Consider the following 20,428-nt stretch of genomic DNA (forward strand, 5'->3'; position numbering starts at 1 on the left):
TGTTAATCCTTATAGGGAAATTCTGATAATTCTCTTGATACTATGTTTTCTCATGAGCAATGGCCTCAATGATGTTTGCCTGACCAGATATCTTCAGAACATACTCAAGTTTCAAACATGATAAAAATGTTTAAATACTACTTTAACAGAAATATTTCCATCTAAACAATGATGCAGAAGGACTGAGCCCTTATAAGTGGTTGAGTTGCTACCTTCCACCAAGACGCAGAGGAAAAGTCAGCAGCTCGGAATGGAGAACACACAACACCCAGAGATGGAGACTTTTGTAAATGGCCAATTATAAAACTATTAAGCTGCAGCACTTTTATAGCAAGAGGCAAAATAATCCATTAAAATGAAAATTCTCCTATCCTTCCCTCCACAGCCCACACAAACATTAGTGCTGCATTTATTAGGAGGTACTTCCTGTGCTCTGTCAACTTCACTTTGAGCAATTGTATTAATCCGTTCCTCTCACTTTTGCATATGTATCTGCATGATGGATTTCTCCAATGAGGTTTGTAGAAAGGGTGGAGTGAATGAAATAAAGTTTAGGAAGAGCCATCAACAATCATGATGATGAGCACTGAATCGGGACAATAAGGAAGATTTTCTTCTCATTTATTTGAATGAAAATTCTACTGTAGATTTGAGCCTGCATAATGGGTTACCTGGTGACTAACAGAGAAGGGGAACCTTATATTTGGAGGTATGAGATTGTGTGTTTCAGTTTCTATGGGCCTACAGAATTCATCTTGTCTTAGAAGTGAAATACAGTATTTCTGTAAATAGATATAGAAATAACTGGCAACTTTGATGTCTTCTAACCACTATGTTTTCAGGGCAGGCAAATCTATAATTATGCTAATCATTTCTGCATTTGTGCAATGACTGAGCAGTATGCATAGTCATTAACAGCCTGAGTGTTATCAGAAAACACTAAGTTGCAACCCAGACTTTGCTCCTCACCAGCTAGGTGACTTTGGGCTATAAAAATTACTTTCCTTTTCCCCGAGCTGGACAATGAAGATGACAATATGTACATTTCTAAGACTATTGTGAGAACTAAATGGGAAGAAGTTATTTTTAGTACATGGCACAGTGGCTCAGTTTGTACTGAGGACTAAAATTGTCATTGTGGTCACTACTACTATTATTGAAAAGAAATTAGAACTCCTATTTGCATAAAATGTGATATGTAGCCTATACTGTTGTAATTTTATATATTTCACTTTTGATCTTATAATCTAAGAACTTGATTCAAGAAACATTTAGTAGTAAACATAATTGAAGGTTAGTTGTCAAACATGAACATGTCATACATTAAGAATTATGATACTCTTTTCAGATACATATTTCCTACAAAAGGGTTTTCTTTTTATGCATATAACATTTATATTTACTGTAACAATTTTTAAAAGGTTCATTATTTAATTACTCTGGCTATAAATATCCTCTTAAATAGTAACCATATATGCAATTTAGTTGTTGGGAAAATGTGTTTGCAACTGATTTTAGTTGCCTATTTAAAGAAAAAGGGACCAAAGTAGAGTCAGGCTTGTTGCTTACTGTATAGGGACCCAGAAGTTTAATATACTTTGTATTCCATTATGCCATGAAAATGTTTCTGTGCCCTGAGGGTATCAACAGAAGATTTGCTTTAATGAAAGGAACTGAGTACAGTTCCAAAGCTTCTAGACAAGAGGCCCATAGGCTACAGTTTACATCAAAAGTATCTGCCCTCTCTCTGAACTGCATCAAGATAGAAAGAATGTACTAATGAATGCTTTAAAGCAATTATAATATATGTTAGGAAGAGTAAGAAAGGATGTAGACTCCTGAAGATCCCAAACCAGGGCTAGAAGGATTATGTTTAAAGCACAAAAAATGTATGTTATTCTTCACTTAATGAATGCCTGTCAGTGAAAGTTACATTAATATAGAAAATCAATTGTTTTCAATTGCATGTGGCAAAAATCAAGCTCAAATAGTGAGATTTTTTTTTTTTAATTTAAAGACATGTACTAAAAATTTAGAGGTGAATCTAGATTCAGTGCTAATTGGACTTATAAGTTCCAGGTCAGCCGGGCTCCAGCTTTCTCTCTACTATTAAGCCCCATTTACTTCAGTGTGAGTCTATGCTACAGAAAGTGTTTTCCTGAGTTGGATGGTCACTGGCTGCCCCAGCATCCCATCAACCCCATTTTGGAAATTCCAAAGAGAAGAAATAATTTTCCCACTTTTCTTTGACAGATATGTCTTGGGGAGGATTCTGATTGGTCTAGACAGTCAGATACCTACAACTGAATCAATCAACAGATTTATTCAGCCTGGGAAAAGTGACTCATCTCTGAGGGCCAAGAACACAGGCAGACTGTCACTATTTAGCAGTTTCCCCAAAGAGAAGCCTAGTACTGTTGTAAGATGAGATGGGATGGAACACTGGATAGATGAAACTGTAAACTCCAGAGTTCTCCTACCCTGTCTTGACCACATAGTTAGCTCCCACAAGGTCACTTTCTCTACCACCATCCTTGATCTATATGATGGAGAAGCAGACTGATAAAAGAATTCCCAAAAAGTCTCAATATGGGAAATTAGTGAATAACGACCAAGTCAGCTATGTGAAAATACCCTTTTAAATTCTCCCAAACTCACTGAAAGTTCTAACAGGGAACTGGAAGGATGTGTCTGAAGGTTTTGATAAGAGCAGATTTTCTCCAATCTAAAGAAAAAGAGGAGACATTCCTAGAAACTACATTTTTAATTAATTTTTAAAATTTATATATGACAGCAATATAAGGAGGCTGATTCATAGTGGGGTAGGGAGGGGAAGCATGGGAGGAATAGACAAACTCTAGATAGGGCAGAGGGGTGGGAGCGAAAGGGAGGGGGCATAGGGGTTAGAAATGATGGTGGAATGTGATGGGCAATATTATCCAAAGTACATGTATGAAGACATTAATTGGTGTGAATATACTCTATATACAACCAGAGATATGAAAAATTATGCTCTATATATGTAATTAGAAACTACATTTTTAAAAGAGAAAAGTCAAATGAAGTAGATAAGTGAAGAATAATGAGTGAAGAATAATTAAGTGACTTATTGAGGGTAACGTAACCAGTTGATGGCAGGATTAAGAAAGACTACAGAATACTCTGTAACCTACCTATGGTGTTTTAGATCTAATAAGACATAATATGCAGATAGGTACAAAAAATAGAGCAGTTGTCATTTGTCAAAACTCCAAACATTTGTGAAACTGAAGTAAACTTGCTCATTGCTTCAATTATTCTCCAGGGGAAAAATGCCCAAAGACTTTTTAATTATATGGGTTGCATATACATAAAATACACAAGGAAGTCTCTTCAAATATAGCAGGTGCATGTCTTCATTCCTTCCCTCTCTGCTCTTTTAAAAAATGCCCCTTGAAAAAGTTCCCACTCACCATCTGTTAGGTAAATTTCCTAAAACCCAGTAAATGTAGAGTCAGAGATTGTTATACAGATTATTCTAAATGGCAGTGACACCTATATTTATGCAATTTAAAAAATATGTAGGATAGAGTTGCCTTTAAAAAAAATTCCCCACTATAGTAATACCACATTACCCTAGGAGCTGAGTTCTGTTCTATTACATAAGAGTGAGAACAGGAGGAGAGAGAGAAGAGTGGGAGCTGGGTAAAAAGGAAGGGAAAGTGTAAGCACTTATGTATAAAATACTATCCTAGCAGTTTGACATTGTATTTTTTTCAATGAGCAGATGAAAAAATATTAACACATTTACAAATGTATGTCAATTTTGGTACAGTCTTACATTTGCATATGCTCCCATAAGGATACAGTTGACCATTATTTCCATCTAGTTAGTTTGGGGGAGAGGACAAGTGGAAGAGATGCTATTCAATTCCAAGTCTATACTCTGATCCATGTCACTACATGTAAAATACTGTTCATTTAAAATCGGATGTAGCAAAAGTTATTTATACTCTCATAGTGTTTGCTCTCAAGTCAATAACAGAGGAGCCTTGAATAAAAATGTTCCCATTACTTCCCAGTATATTATATCTGATTTACAACCCATAAAACAGTGGTCAGAGGAGATTTATTCTTTGGTCACCAAATTATATAACCTCTCAACTTTAAGCCATCCCCACTATGTGATTATTTTCTCAAAATATGTTACCTATAGTCAATATTAATTTATGTTTAATCTTTCTTAGCATTAAGAGAGTATTATTTTGCACAGGCTCAAATACAAATCTCCAGAAATTCCTCCCTGATGCTTCCAGGCTGAAAATGCATTGCAAGGCAGCGGTACTGATTTAATTCTACTTGGCAGAGCCCTGGCCACACACTAATTTCATTAGCCTCAAATTCCTGGATTTGGAAGACCCACTGGATATGATTCCTGTTCTCAGCCATGTCATTTACTAACCTATTCAGTGTGGCTGTAGAGCAGAGAGGGGGGGGGGCAGTTGCTCAGCTCCTATCTTTGGGTTATCTTTGGACCACAACAGGAATGGGCAAATGAGAATTACAAGTCAAAGACACTATTTACATCTGAGTAGTCATTCAAACCCAGGTCATCACTTTCAGCAAAGAACTTCATCCCAAGGCTTTGCCAGTGGCAGCAGCAGCAGCAGCAGCAGCAGCTGTTACATCTATTGCTATCTCATTACTCTCTCCTGCCCCCCAACACCCCCACACTTTAGTCCCAGATAATTTCCTCCCCCAAGCTAGAGATTTAGCTCACCATAAATTTATACCTCAATTGATTAGTTTGGCTTCACCTCACACCCCAGCAACCCAGATGGATCAGAGGGAAAAAGAATACTCAAATCATTGTAAAGAATTCAATCATTTGGAGGAATTTATTTTCTATAGGACAATTTTAATTGAGCTGAACCCTAGAATCCCAGAGAAGATTCACTTGTTCTCTTTTTCTTCTTTCTTTGATTGTGTTTATGAACAATGGGGTCTGTGCACCATTATTCTCCTTACTCATTTTGCAGGCTGACAGAAGCTGGAAAGCTGGGGGCTGGACTTGCATGCTAGGAGCTTCTGAAATCACATGCAAAAAAAAAAAAAAAACCACTGAGAAAGAAACACACACACACACACACACACACACACTCACATATACACTCACACGTCAACTTGGGCAATGGCTAACCAATGGCTATCTAGCTTGCAACACAAGCTACAAGTTAGTGCAACCTCTTCTCAATAAAATGCAGGTGAAAATGGGGGGCTCTTTTCCCCTCAGCTATTCAATCCAACATGAATAGCTGCAATTTGCAAATTAGAGGAATGACAGTGTTTTCTTTGAATGTTTTAGTCCCAACCCACACTGCACACACTGGCATTCAGTTCTTCTCCTCTCTGGCTCAGGGAATGGGGAAAACTAATTGTAAGATCAGCTGTTTGTTTCCATAAGTTGCCTCAGTTTCTAACACTAAGATGAGGAATTGGTTCCTGCTGTAATCTGGTTCTGAGCTTAACCTGCAAAGGCTTTCTTGACTTCAATGTATCTCCCTTTTTTCATACCCACAGGCCCATCTGCAGTGGGCCCAATGCTCTGAGTGAAGAGAGAAATAGGCAGCAAAATGATTTGAAAATGCTAAACACAAAATGTGCCTTCAAGCCCCAGGAATGAGAGGAAAATGCTGTTATCACCCCAAGCATTGCCCTCTCAAGTTGTCCAGCACTGAGCTCAGAGAATAAGGGAAGTACTTCTGGGTTTTGATTATAAAACCCCAGGTTCTTCCCCCAAAGCAAGCAACCCAGAGTTAATCTACCCCCAAAGCACTTAAGGTTTACAAACATCTAGAGACTGTCTATACTGGTACACTCAGGAGGCATCAGGGTTGTTCTAAGGACCAGAGGGGCCATGCCAGGCTGCCCCCTTGGATGAATGCCCCCCTTTCTTGAAAACAAACTTTGCACCCAAGGAGGTGAGCAGTGACATCCTGAGTTTGACAAGGAGTCCCCTCCTGAAACCCACACCCTTAGAGAAAACTCTTGAGAAAGAGACAATTTCTCAGATTTGGACAGCATAATGGTGCCAGGAACATCAAGCACATCTGGGGAAGGGATTAACCAGGCTTGGGTACCATTAAGCACAGAGAGCCTTTCATTAAGAAAGGGCCACATCAAGACAGAGATGAATGGAGAACTTACAACTGAGAAAGAATTCTTGAGAAAAACAGAGGTTGAGGGGGAGAATAAATAATAAAGGGAGGGAAAACAGAGCAAGGAGACAGAGATAGATGCACATACAGGAAGAAACACGGAGAAGAGAACCCTCTGTCGCCGAGACTCTGAAACTCATTTTCTGAAGCTCAAAGCTATCCATTTTTACCCAATGCAGCACTGGAGCCCCGGGGCAGAGGCTGCAGGAACAGGAGGCGAGAGAGCACTGCGGTAGAACCCACCGCTCATCAGTCCCGGATCCGCCTTCCTCCCATTTTTGCTGCGGCTCTCCGGAACCCGGAGTAGAACCTCGGGTCCCTGCTAAGCGCACCCCACCGCCCCAGGCGCATTCTTGCCTCGCTCTGAGAATCTTCCTTTGAGATCAGAGTCCAAGACTGGGGTTGGGGGCTGAATTAGGGAGGTAGAAGGCGAGGGGGCGGAGGGAGCAGGCAGTGAAAGCTATTTTGTTTCGCAGTTAGCATGAGCTCATCTCTGGGCTGAGGTCTTCAGTGGCAAGAGTAGAAAGCTGATCGTCCAGCTCCTGCCAGTGGCGGAACTGCAAATGCAATTTAGATGGTGCAAAAAAAAAAAAAAAAAAAAAAATGCCCGGAGGAAATCAACTGGGGGGGGGGGGGGTCACGTCTGCAGGTGGCATCTCCACGTTTGGGAAGGTTCCCCCACGTATCCTGCCCCTGGCTCTGTTGAAGACAGGCTACAGGTCGGAAATCCAACCTGAGAAAGAAAAGCTATTAACATCCACATCTAGCTGACCCCTCAGTTTAAGAAATGCCTCCTTAAGGTCGTCTCAAAATTTTCCAAAGAAGTTGAGGTTTCCTGGGTAGCTCCAGGTGGGACGCTACGGAGTTAGGAAATGCCCAGTTTCTAGGCATCTTCTCATCTTTCATATCCATGCGCCTAACCTGCTTTTCTAGGAGCCCAGCACTTTTACAAGCCGGTTTTCGGACCATATTTCACTCTAGGCAAACCCATTTAAATCATCGCCTTGTTTTTCGCAGATTGCTTCTTGTAAATGGGGCCATAAATCCAGAATGTCAAGTCGGATAGAGTGGAGCGTGGACAGGGGAGAGATGGAAGGGAAATAAAGCAAGCAGAGAAGGTACCTCCTAGGATGGAGAGGGAGGGATTCCGCGGGATTTCCAGAGTGGAAATGCGGGAAGGCCGACCTGACCCCGTAACCCTGGAGTCCAAACCAGCTATTAAAGCTAAAAGCGCCTAGAACCAAAGCATGTTCCAACCCGAGGGAGCGCCCCCCCTACCTGGAAAAGCCTCAGAATGTTGGCTACCATGATGGAGACCGAACTCCCCGAAGCCCCAATCACTCCAACTACTTTCTCTGGCTTGACGAAAACGGGGGGCTCGCCATTGGTGCAGCGCACGTCGGAGGTGTCCTTCTGGATGAGCGCCTGGACGAAAGTGAGCGACTGTTCGAGCGCATAAGTGTCCCTGGAACAAGTGTCCAGGATCCGCGCGCCCAGCGTCACGTTGGGCAGCAGGTTGGGATCGCTGTTGATCTGGTCCAGGGCATAAAGCATAGCTTCCAGCCTGTGGATCCCGTTCTCCCTCTTGATGTCGCCGCAGGGCACTCCGCTGGGACCCTTGGCGTGCACCGGGAACAGCCCCCCAAGGGTGACGTCCCCCTCAATCCGGATCGAGTGCGGGGCGTACATCTCCTGGCCGCGCGCCGCCGCTGCCAGCGCGCACAGGAGCACCTCCAGCACGCAGCAGGGGAACTTCATCAAAGTCAGGACGTGGAGCAGCTTCCCCAGCTGGACCATGCTGCTCGGACTGCTGCGGTGGCGGCGGCGGCACTGGAGGGGATGGAGGTGGGCTCCCGGAGGTTTGGGCCCCTAGAGGTGAGCTCCTTTGGGGAAGCCCAGGGACTTCTGCAGGCACGGAAGGCGGGGGCGCCCGAGGATGGGCAGCCAGACAGGGTGAGGGGTCCCAGGGCGCCCGCCAGCCTGGGGCGCCTAGCGCTCTTGGGTTCGCCAGCCAGTGCGCCGCGCTCGCGCCCGGGCTTGCAGCTTGTGCTCTGGAACAGCCCAGCACTGGGGAGAGGGCAGGGATTGCTATCGCTTTAAATGGTCGTTCGGCTCCCTCTCCTCCTCCCACTCTCTCCCTCCCTTCCTCGCCTGCTCTCCTTTTCTCCCCACCCTTCCCAGCGCCCGCCCTCCCCACTGGTTTGCATCATCACGCAGGGAGGGGCTGCGTGCTGAGGTAAGGGGGGAGTGGGTGGGCGGCTGGGGAAGGGGGAGGTTACCTCGCAATGGGAGTTTCATGGTCCCCCAGAAATCTAGGGATTTCGGGTCGCAGGCGAAGGCTGAGCTCTTGCCCCCAACTCACCGTGGAAGCCTCTTGTCCTCCTACACCCACACCAACATTATGGGTATAGGTGGCAGCAGTCTTGGGATGAGCCTGGGATGACTGGTGCTGACTGCTCCCAGTCCCTAGGTTCGGAGAGTTGGCTCTTCCCTCTGGGAGAACGCGAGGGAACCAGGAGGAGGAGGAGAAGCCAGTGAAGGAGTGGCACTGGGATACCCTAGTCTTTACTCCTGATTCATCCTTGTGCTAGTTTTTACTAAGAAAAACCTATAACACACCGGAGTCTGATTCATGATTTAAAAAACATTTACCCAGAGGTATCCATAGGGCTAGACACTGGACTAGCCTGTAGGGAAGTAGAAGCCAAGAGCAAATGTTAGAGATAGCATTGCATCCTTGGTATTTAGGGGTTACTAGGGCTATAGCTGGCTAAACTGACCGCAGTCTCCAACAGCTCTGTGTCAGAAACCTCGGACTCATTGCTTTTCTTCTTTTTGTCGCTAGAGATGGAACTGAGAACTCCGCAGAGCACACTTTCTTCTCTAGCTCTGACAGGTGTAAGGCTCCCTCCTACCTATTTCCAGAGACATTTCTGAGCTGGTGACAAGCTTTTGCGGTTAGGAAACCGCAGGGAAGAGGTGCTGGTAGGAGAAAGGGACCACATAAGTCTCCCTGTAGATTAGGAATGCCTTTCACTTTCTCTGCTGGGGATCCTGGGGTAAAGTCTGGATACCAAAGCAGGTTGCAACTGCAATTATGAAGCTCTTTATTATAGGTGTTCCCTCCTGCAAAACTTGGCCCATTAAAGCAACAAGTGGCTCTCATTCCTATGTAAGGACATTTAATATTTTTGTCCTTGGGAACTAGAGTAGACTCAAGGAGATTAACTCAAGGCTTGCTGAGACTTTCTGTTGGAGCACACCAAAACCATATTACACAGAATTGAGGACAGAAAGAAAACCAGACACAGATGTTTGTTGTTGATGATGGGAGAGTATTACTGTATTTAAGAGGAGTTGGGAGGGACAAAAGATGGGTAGTTTATTATCTCTGCCACCAACTACCTGTGTGCCCTTGGCATTTCTATTCCCCTGCTTGAGTTTTAGTTCCCCATCTGGAAAATGATGAGATTGAACTGGATGCTCTCCAAGTTATGTTTTAACTCTCAAATCCTCTGTTAAAATAGGCCATGTCCCTTTGGCCACGGTGCTCTTTTTAGGCCAATGTTCTCTGTTCCTTTATGTGTAGAAAACCAGCACAAAGATAGCTAAAGATCATTAGCAACATTTTCTGGTGTAAAGGACTTTTTGTTTTGTTTTCTTTTGCCGAATATCCACTTTCCTCCTTCTGTGGAACAGTCCATCAATTTGTTTTTGGACAGACCCCTGCACATTTCAAAGCTTGGGTTTGAGAACCCACTCCATTTCCTACAGTCTAGGCCTGGCTAATCAGAGCATCAGATCCTTCTGGCCCAAGTGCTGAGTTCAAAGATGAGCACAGAGCCCAACCAGAGCCATTCGAAGTTAAGCCCCAGATGGAGCACCTAGAGTGGAGACTCAGGGTTACCAACTACCACACAGACATATTTCTGTACAAATCAGATAAAAATGGTCCCCTTCCTCAATATGCTTTATGATTCTCTTTTGGGAAATGGTTATGCAATTCTGATTCTGTAAGAACAAGATGTTTTACTGTGATCTTCCATAAAACCATGCTGTAATTCATACATAAACCTGCCCTGGTACACAGTGTAACTATCAATCACCCTTTCATTTGATGACTTCCTACGTAAATGCACACCATGCACAATAGTATGCAATGATGACACCTACTTCTCCCTTCCAGTCCCCCAGCTGTGAGCGTATAACCCTGTCATATTTTGTGCCAGCAGTTTCCACATAAACAGGGAGATATCTGAATTCAAAAAAAGAGAAATAAATATAAAGAGACAGAGACAGACAGACAACACAGACAGACAAATCAAGTGAGAGAGTGAGAGGAAGAAAGAGATTGGAGCTTCATTAAAACATTTGTGCTCCTGGACCCAGACCTGTTTGAAAGAATGCCTCTCTACTCTTTCAATTATATAGTATTTTCTTTCTGTTGTTTGAAGCCTCAAAGATTCCCTTCTAGTTCTTCTGTTTCAATACCAGGAAAAAAAAAAAAAAGGTGGGATCCCCGGAGATGCTATCCTGTTAAGATAGCACAAACTAATTTGGAAGGGAAAGAAGCTGCAAAGGAAGCCACAAACAGGCACACATAGGAACTCAAGTGCTAGTTTTTAAGTGCCAGCATCTCATTCATCTTTAAATTCATTTTTAAATTTTAATTTCAGGCTATTTATTAGAAACTCCATGCCCCAAACAAAACAAAGCTAACAAACAAACAAACAACAACAACAACAAAAAGAGAGATAAGTAACAAATAGTGCCACCTGATTTTTCACCTGCACATGTCCCTTGTGGTGCTGTTCTCCATTTTCATTTCACATCCTGTAATTGCTGAATGCACATCTCCTAGCTGATTGTGGAATGCTGCCTTACTCTGTGTTCCTTCCTTGCTCTGTTCAATTCTCCCCAAACATCTGGCAGCCATCATTATCGTCCTTGTAGTGAAGCCATTTGTGTGCAAGTCTTATTTCCCCTGCCAAGTTATAAGATCCTTGAGGGTAAGGGCTGGAGATTATTTATCATTTTACCTGGGACAATGCTGTGAATGGTGTTTTGTGCCTAAGATACACTCATGTGTTGAATGAATCAGAACTGGTTTTGTCATTCCACACCACCTTTATCTGACAGTGACTGAAACCTAAATTGGGCAGAGTAGGATTACTGGCAGATAAATTACTACCCTTTTAGTCATCATGCACAGTTTTTGGAACTCAAACGATAATTAGTATATTTTGAAGTGGATTTGCTTTTTAAAAATTTTGGTCTCAGTAAGTTGCTTTGGGCCTCCTTTAATTGCTGAGGCTGGCCTTCAACTTTCGATCTTCCTTTCTAGCCTCCAAAATTGCTGGGATTACAGGTGCATACCATCACACTTGGTTGAAATGATTTTGTTTTCAAAATAGTTTATAAACCTAAGGTGTTCTAACTGTAAGGAACTTGATAAACCTTTCATGAAAACTTTAATAGGACTTTCTGGAATCAAGTGCTCATTCTTGATTCATTAACTGTGGCCACTGCCATAGGCTGCTTAGGGAGGTCACAAGCACAACCTTCTTTCTATAGCCAGGAAATATAAACACCTGGATTACATAGCAAGTGAACTCTATGTGTGTATGGTGGCACTTGCCTGTAATTCCAGCAACTCAGGAGGCTGAAGCAGGAGGATTGCAAGTTTGAGGCCAGCTTGGGCAACTTAGCCAGACCCTGTCTCAAAATAAGGGTTGTAGCTCAGTGGTAAAGCACCCTTGAGTTCTATCCTAGTACTGGGGGGAAAGTATAAGAAAGCAAGTTCTGTTACTAGAGAAACCAGAATGTGATACTGAGTTTGGAAAATCATCACACATGCTGGGCATGATGGTGTATACCTGTAATCCCCACAGCTTCAGAGGATGAGGCAGGAGGATTGTGAGTTCAAAGCCAGGCTCAACAACTTGGAAAAACCCTAAGCAAATAAGTGAGTACTTTTCTCTAAATAAAATCTAAAAATGGGCTGGGGATGTGGCTCAGTGGTTGCCGTGGGTTCAATCTCCAGTACAAACAACAACAACAAATCATGACAAATTCAGTATCTACAGTATCTCATTCATCTTTATACAGTTAGCCAGGGTGCACAGAATCTGGTCCTTCATAGATGACTTGGGGATTCCATTTTGTTTCTGGTTTTTTTTTTTGTTTTTTTTTTTGAGAATATGGACTGCAAATTTCTGTGTAAGACTAGTTCATGCAGAAATGTGCCAATCATTATTCTAGGGCCAGGACTGATAGGAGGGGAAAGGGGTTTTAGGGACAAATATTACACATTATAAAAGCTAAGATTAAGTTACTTGAAGATCAGTTTTTGGATTCTGACACTCCAAACAGAAGTTGAGGACATGGAGCACTTAAAAGAGAGCCCAGAAAAGTTGCAGTTGAGTGGAAGGGCTAAACACTCACCCTAAACAGTCTTAGAAATAATCTTAGAATAAGCCTGGAAAAGATCATTTCGATCCGCAAGTACCTTCATGCCTACTAAAACAAAATTGGACAGTTTTTAAAGGGTGACAATAAAATGCAGACACATAACTATGTTACATTTACACTGTATAGAATTCAGTACAAATAAAACATAGAGAATGCTGGAGAAAAAAAAATACTCAACAAAAAGAGAATCTGGAATGAAAGATTTTGGAATTAGCACCTAAACACAAACAACAAAGTAGATCAAATACTGGAATTACCCACATGGTCTCTTACATTACATGGAAAAGCGCTCATGTCGATGTAATTAAGGTAATCAATTAGTTGACATAAAGGTAAAGAGATTATCTAGGAAGCCCATCTGACACCACAGGAATCCTTCAAACAAAATGACTTTGCTGGTTGCAAAAGAGAAAAACAGAGATGTGAGGTAAGATGAGGCTATGACACAAAGAAAAGTCTCTTTTACTAAGAGGAAGAAGACCACATGGAAGGACCTGAGAGTAGTCCTAGGAACTAGTTGGAAGACAGCCAGAGGGAAGGCAGGGACATCAGCTCCATCTCTGCAAGGCGCCAATTTCTATTAACAACCTCAGAGAAGATAGCAGTGGACTCTTCTCAGAGCCTCCAGATGGGATCTAGGCCTGACACCTTGATTTCCATCTTGTGATGGCTAAGGAGAGAATCCAGCAGAACCTGCCCAGACTTCTCACAATAAATGGTAACTTGTGACATGGCAATAGAAAACTAGAACAGAGCAGGGAGGAAGAGCAGGAGGAAAAGATTAACATTAAACAGAGACATGAGGTGGGAGGGAAAGGTAGAGAAAAGGGAAATTGCATGGAAATGGAAGGAGACCCTCATTGTTATACAAAATTACATATAAGAGGTTGTGAGGGGAATGGGAAAAAAAAAACAAGGAGAGAAATGAATTACAGTAGACGGGGTAGAGAGAGAAGATGGGAGGGGAGGGGAGGGGGGATTGTAGAGGATAGGAAAGGTAGCAGAATACAACAGTTACTAATATGGCATTATGTAAAAATGTGGATGTGTAACCGATGTGATTCTGCAATCTGTATTTGGGGTAAAAATGGGAGTTCATAACCCACTTGAATCTAATGTATGAAATATGATATGTCAAGAGCTTTGTAATGTTTTGAACAACCAATAAAAAATGAATAAAAAAAGAAAACGAATACAAACAGACACTGTAAAAATGTTGAGGAATTTGAGAAAGAAATACATATAATTAGGAAAGAACTAGAAAATACTTTTTGAAAAGAACCAACTAGATCATCTAGAAATGAAAAATCTAATAGAGTAAATTCAATATCTGAAATTCAATGCCTGTAGCAGCAGGTGCACACTGAAAAAGAAATGATCAATGATATTGAAAATACGTGGAACATTAATCAAAATAGATCCCATATTGCTCTCTAAACCAGGTCTTAATACATATTAAATCATAGAATTAATTCTGACAACAATGGCATTAAATTAAATGTCAATAACAAAATGATGTCTTCAAAATCCTCAAATATTTGAAAATTAAACAACATAAGCCCAAATAACACATAATTCAAGCAAAGAAAAATAGGAGAAAAAAGAAAATCATTTTAAATGATAATATAAGCAACCTGTATAAATTTGAATGATACAAACTAAAATTGAATGATACAAACTCCCCATTAAAAAAATAAGTTAACTCTAAGTAGAAAGAAAAAAATAATAAAGAGCAGAACTCAATGAAATAGAAAAAGAGCAAAAATAGAGAAAAATCACTAGTACCAAAAGAAGTTGTTTGAAAAGTTAAGTAAAATTGACTCTTTAACTGGACATGAAATAAAAAGAGGAGAGAGAAGCAACCAGTATGAGAGAACATAACTCTGGACCCTCTACTTATGAAAAGAATAAGGAAACAAATGGTATGAGCAATTTTATGTCCATAAAATAAATAATAATTAAAGGAAACAGGTTCACTGAAAGACTCAATTTACCAAAACTGACTCAAAAGGAAATTGAAAATCTGAAGAGGTTTATGTCTCTTAAGTTGACTTTATGATTATAAACCTTCCCACTGTTGCTTGGGCCAGGTGGTAGAAATGAGAATTAACTGTAAAGAGGCATGAGAGATCTTATTAGAGGTGTTGAAATGTTCTAAAACTGATTTAAGGTGACAGTTGCACAACTTGGCAAAGTTAATAAAAATTATTAAATTATACCCTTGAAATAGATGGATTTCATGAGTAAAATGTATCTCAATAGCTGTTTAAAATAAAATCTATGAAATCATATATCTTTAAAATTCTTCCCTTAAGGAAAAATCCAGATTTAGATGAATTTATTCACACAATTAAGGAATATCTTTTACAGACTCTTTAAAAAAAGAAAAGAGAGACAAACAGGAATGGAGAAACATGTAATTAAATATATAAAACATGTAATTTGATAAAAAAAAACTTGTTACATAAATCAGGTTATCATGCTTACATGCATATACATTGAGAATAAAGAATTTATATATCTACTCAATAATATCTATAGAAGGCAATGAGTATATAAAAAGATGCTACTAAATATTTAGTTACCAGAGATAATCAAAACCACAATGAAATGCCACTACTTATTAGAATCACTAATAAAGAAACTACCATTCCAAGTACCAGCAAGGATGGGGAAAAGCCAGTACACTGCTGGTCAAAAGGTAAAATGGTACAACCACTTCAGACAACTCTGAATCAGTTTCTTATAAAGTTAATTATACATCTGCCAGGCAATCTAACATTTTTACTTCCACTCAAGGAAATAAAATATGTCTATGGAGATGTCTATGTAAATGTTTGTAACAGTGTTGCTGCAAACACCCATAGAGCAAAAGCAACTAAATATCTATCAAGAGTGTAAATACATCATGGTACAGTCATACAATAGAACCATTTCCGTTTATAACCAAAAAAAAAAAAAAAAAAACTACAGATATAGCACAGAGAAATCTAAAATTTGTTATTTCAAGTAAAAGTAGACAGGAAAAAAAAAAAAGATTACGTGCCAAATGATATCTTTCACTTGAGAAACCAGAAAAGCTTCAATGTACAAGGATAGCTTTTCAGCCTGGGTGTGGGGGTAGTGGATGGACCGTGTAAATAGAAGTACAAAATACTTTTCTAGGGTGATGGAAATGTTGCATATTTTGAATGAGGTAATGCTATAAGATTTATGCTTGGTTTACATATTTATAACATTATCAACCTGTATATTTATCATGTGTGCATTTTTATCAAAATTATATCTCAATAAAGATGATATAAAGGGTTAAAAAACAATATGATCCTAGTAAATAATTGAACTTTTTCTTATATATTTATCTCATCTATAAGCTGAAGTGATATTTTTCCAAGTTTTAACATTTCTTTTCAGTTTTAATGTCATTATTCTTATAACTATTGATAAAAATATAAATTTGGATAACATCTCCTTGTCAACTTTTACACTTATATTTGTGTTGCTTCTTGTTAATAGCATTATTTTCCCATAAATCTAACAGTAATAAACGTTGAAACTGATGCTTTCCAGAAAGCATTTATAAAAGCTGCTTTAGAAAGTGCTGCTGATCAAGTCTCACTTAGGAAGATGGGATCACACCCAAATTACACCTAATTTTATAGACCTCATAAAAAAGTGGACCTTAGAAAGCTTTGAATATTGAATATCTTTTGATTCTCTTGCCTTTCATTCTTGCTCTTCAGAAGACAATATCCTCTGATTAGACCCAAAATAGTCTTCTATGCTAGAGACCTTAGTCATGTCAGGCTGCTTCCTGTATCCATTCTCACACATTAAGCAGTTATGAAGGAGGTCCCTCTTTCCTCTGTTTTTTTTTAATATATTATTTTTGTCTTTGTAAATCTCTTTTTATGAGAGTAGATTATTAAACTTATGTTCATTCTCATGTATGGGACAAGATTTCAAGACATGGAAAAGTTCATTTCTTAGTCTGTCCAGTCAGGAAAAACACATAGCTCAACCAGTCTGTGGCACCTTATAGAATAAACCAGCTACTTATTTCTAGAGCAACTTAAATTGTGTGCTATACCTGAGATAGCTGGGGGGCACTTTCTGACCCCATGATAACTTAAAAGCTTCTCTAGATCTTCAGGAAGTAAAAAGACTGAGTTAAGTTAAAGTTTTTATCAACTTTAGAAGTCTGATAGAAAAGTTTCACATTTTGACTTGGGGAAGTGGCTATGTGGATGAATTTATCAGTCAAAAGTAATAGCTTTGCACATTTGAAATGTGTACATGTTTCTTTGTATAAACTATACCTCAAATAAATAATCTTTTTAGCAGAGTAACTTTACAGTGGAGAAACATGCCAAACATTACCTCACATCAAGTGACCCAAGGTTAGCGTCAACAGTGAAAAGTCACATAAATGGTTCATACCTTGGATGTGATGTGAGGATCCTGCCACTTCACTACTTGGTAGGCTGGAGGCTGACAAGTCTGAAGCCAGGCTTGGCAATTTGTAGAGATCCTGTATCAATATAAAAATAAATACATATGAAGGAAGCCTGGATTCAATTCTTCCAGTGCAGAAAAAAAAATCAACTGGCATTTTATTTCTGTGGTCTTCCTCTCAAAAACTCATAGCCTCATTTTAATTATGAAACACTGTCAGATAATGCAAGTTGAAGGACATTCTGTGAGGAACTATCACAGCCCAGTTGAGCCCAAGGAGACATGAAAACGGCATAGAACATGGTATTCTGGATGGGACCATGAATCAGAGAAAAGGAATTAGGAAAAAATTAAAATTATGAACAAAGTCTGTACTTTAATGATAAGGTATGGATATTGGTTCATTAAGTTTGACAAATACATATCTGAAGTTAATAATAGGAAAAACTGGATGCAGGATATATTGGAACTCTATCTATCTATCTATCTATCTATCTATCTATCTATCTATCCATCCATCCATCTATATATTTGGTAATGGGGATTAAACACAAGTGTGCTTTACCACTGAGCTAAATCCCTAACCCTATTTAATTTTAATTTTGAGACAAGGTTTCTTTAAATTGCTGAGACTGGCTCAAACCTGCAATCCTCCTACCTCAGCCTCCCAAATCTTGGGATTAAATGGTATGTTTCACTCTGCCTGGCTTTTCTATAAATCTTAATCTCTTTTCCTTAAAATAAAGAAGTTTACTGAAATCACTTTGAATGAAAGACATGTACATAATTGCATGGAAGGAAAACTGAAAGCATTTTCTCTAAGATCAGGAACAAAACAAGTCCCCTCTCCTCTTATTCATTATAGTACTAGGAAGTTTAGCTAGAACAACTAGGGAAAAAAAAGAAGAAAAAGAAAAAGAAAGAAAGAAAGAAAAAGGAAAAAGAGAAAAGGCAAATAAACAGGAAAGGAAGAAGTCAATTTAGCTCTGTTTATAGATGGTGTAATTCTATACATAGAAAAGCCTAAAGATTCCACCAAAAAAGACTATTAAAACTAATAAATTCAGTAAAATAGCAGGATACAAAGTTAACATGCAGAAATTGGTAGCTTTTCTATACAAGGAACATAGTTTTTATTTTATTATTGCATTTGCTGAGAAAAAAAAATCATGAAAGTCATCCCATTTACAAAAGCAGGGGGTGGGGTAGGGAGGTAGAGGGGGAGGTGCACGCAGGAGGGAGGAGAAGAAAGGGAGAAAGAAAGAAAGTGAGAGAGAAAGGTAGAAAGAGGGAGGGAGAGAAAGAAAGAAGACCTAGGAATAAACTTATCTAAGGAAGTGAAATTTTCTACAATGAAAATTACAAAACACTGATGGAAGAAATTGAAGACAACAGCAAAAGAAAAATATTTCCCATGTTCATGAATTGGAAGAATTAATAATATTAACATGTCCACACTATCAAAAGAAATCTATAACTTTAATTGCAATCCCCATCAAAATACTAATAACATTCCTCACAGAACCAGAAAAGCAATCTTAAAATTCATATGGGAATGAATGATCCTAAATAGCCAAAACAATTGTGAGCAAAAAAAGCAAAGCAGGAAGCATCACAATACCTGACTTCAAGATGCAGGATGGAACAAGCATAACCAAACCAGCGTGTTAGTGGCATAAAAACAGACACATGGACCAAGCAGTGGGGTAGAGGAATTGATGGGGAGGGAGGAAGCACAGGAAAAGGAAGGAAAGGTGGAATGAATCTGACCAGATTATCTTACGTACATATATGAATACACCACAGTGAATTTCACCTTTATGTATATTTATCATGGGTTAATTAAGAAACAATAAACCAAAAGATTTTTCATTTTAAAAAGACACTAAAATATATGGAAGTTCATTTATATACACATAATACATATATACACTCACACATGTATGGGGAAGGCCATATTAAGGTGATCATTATGAATTGCTGTCCAGACTTAGACTTTTTTTTTAGAGTAAAAGGGGATGCTATTAATGACCATATTAGGACAAGAGGCCTAAACTATGATGTATGGACACTCTAAGGGAACCACATATTAAATATTCAAGTATTGGTTTCACACTTCTGGTGCTTTAGTCCAATCTCTGCCATTACCCAATTGGATAAATGAGTTAACTTCATGATATAACATTTGCAGTTTGGGAAAGATAATCACATGAACCTTACAAAGTTTGGGAGGATTAAATGAAGTAACCAAATTAAAGTTTTTATTTAGTACAATGCCTAGATTATAATGAACACTAAAATGGTAGATATAAAATGTATGCCATATATAGACCTTAGCAAAGTTTGCTCTAATACTTGCATGGTTTCCCTTATACTAATGAGTCTCTTCGAATTTCATCTGCCCAATAGTGGCACTTAATCACATTTACTGCAACACGTAGCTGTCATCACCTAACACCTTTCATGTGTCACCCAGTAATGATAATGAAGAAAAAATATTAATAATAAATAACAACAAATGATATTGACTACACACAGTACTCTTTTGTTTTTGGTAACTTTCTCCCTCTCACTTCTTCTGATCTCAGTGCATCTATCAATACCATAGCCCTGGCACCCAGCTGCAGATGTGGCATGTGGACCAAACTGAAACACAGCTTCTCAGATGCAAAGATCAGGACAAGACTAAGTGGAGTTCATCAGAGTCATTTGGGGAAGAAAAATAACACTTGTCACTCAATTCAAGACCTCTTATGGCAATAACAAAGTTGCCAATATTTTTCTTTGCCATAGCTCGGAGAGACAGAGACACCCTGAGAAGGAAGGCGAAGTAGAATCAGACAAAATAGAAAGATGAGAGGGAAATAGACTCTAGTGTTAAATTTTAAACCCCTATATCTAACTGTGCCTGAATGTAGCCCCTATACAGAGCTTTTTGTTTATTTTTAACTAGAGTTAACTTAAAACATTTTTTTTTTGCCTTGTCACTTGCAACTGAAGAAACCATGAGTAATAGAGTGAATTATCCATTCTTTCCTGCATTTGCCTACATTTCAGTATCTATCATAATGAGCATAAAATCTTGAACTGTTTCTTTCCTCCCTGGATTGGACAGAGTCTATTCAAGTCCAGAAACTTCATCTTTATCAAGCTAGAATTTCTCACTCTTGAGTAAAGATTTATAAATATTCACTGAAAAAAATAGAACATGTTGAATGATTAGTCTTTCATCATTAGAAAGCGGAAACAGTAGGTGAACAAAGGACAAAGTCTTTGGTTTAGATCCTGGACATTTTCTTACTCCA

General features: G+C 39.4%; 1 protein-coding gene across 1 annotated transcript in view; it reads right to left on the reverse strand.

Annotated features, from left to right (window-relative positions):
• Positions 1-7,994, reverse strand: part of Grm7 (glutamate metabotropic receptor 7) — a 769,727-nt gene extending 761,733 nt beyond the window's left edge. The window contains exon 1 of the mRNA XM_076841104.1: positions 7,476-7,994. Within this exon, the coding sequence (XP_076697219.1) occupies positions 7,476-7,994 (519 nt within the window). The remainder of the gene's footprint in view (positions 1-7,475) is intronic.
• Between the last annotated feature and the right edge of the window lie 12,434 nt (positions 7,995-20,428).

This window comes from Callospermophilus lateralis, chromosome 20 (assembly GCF_048772815.1).
Source record: "Callospermophilus lateralis isolate mCalLat2 chromosome 20, mCalLat2.hap1, whole genome shotgun sequence".
In the NCBI taxonomy this organism is placed as follows: Eukaryota; Metazoa; Chordata; class Mammalia; order Rodentia; family Sciuridae; genus Callospermophilus; species Callospermophilus lateralis.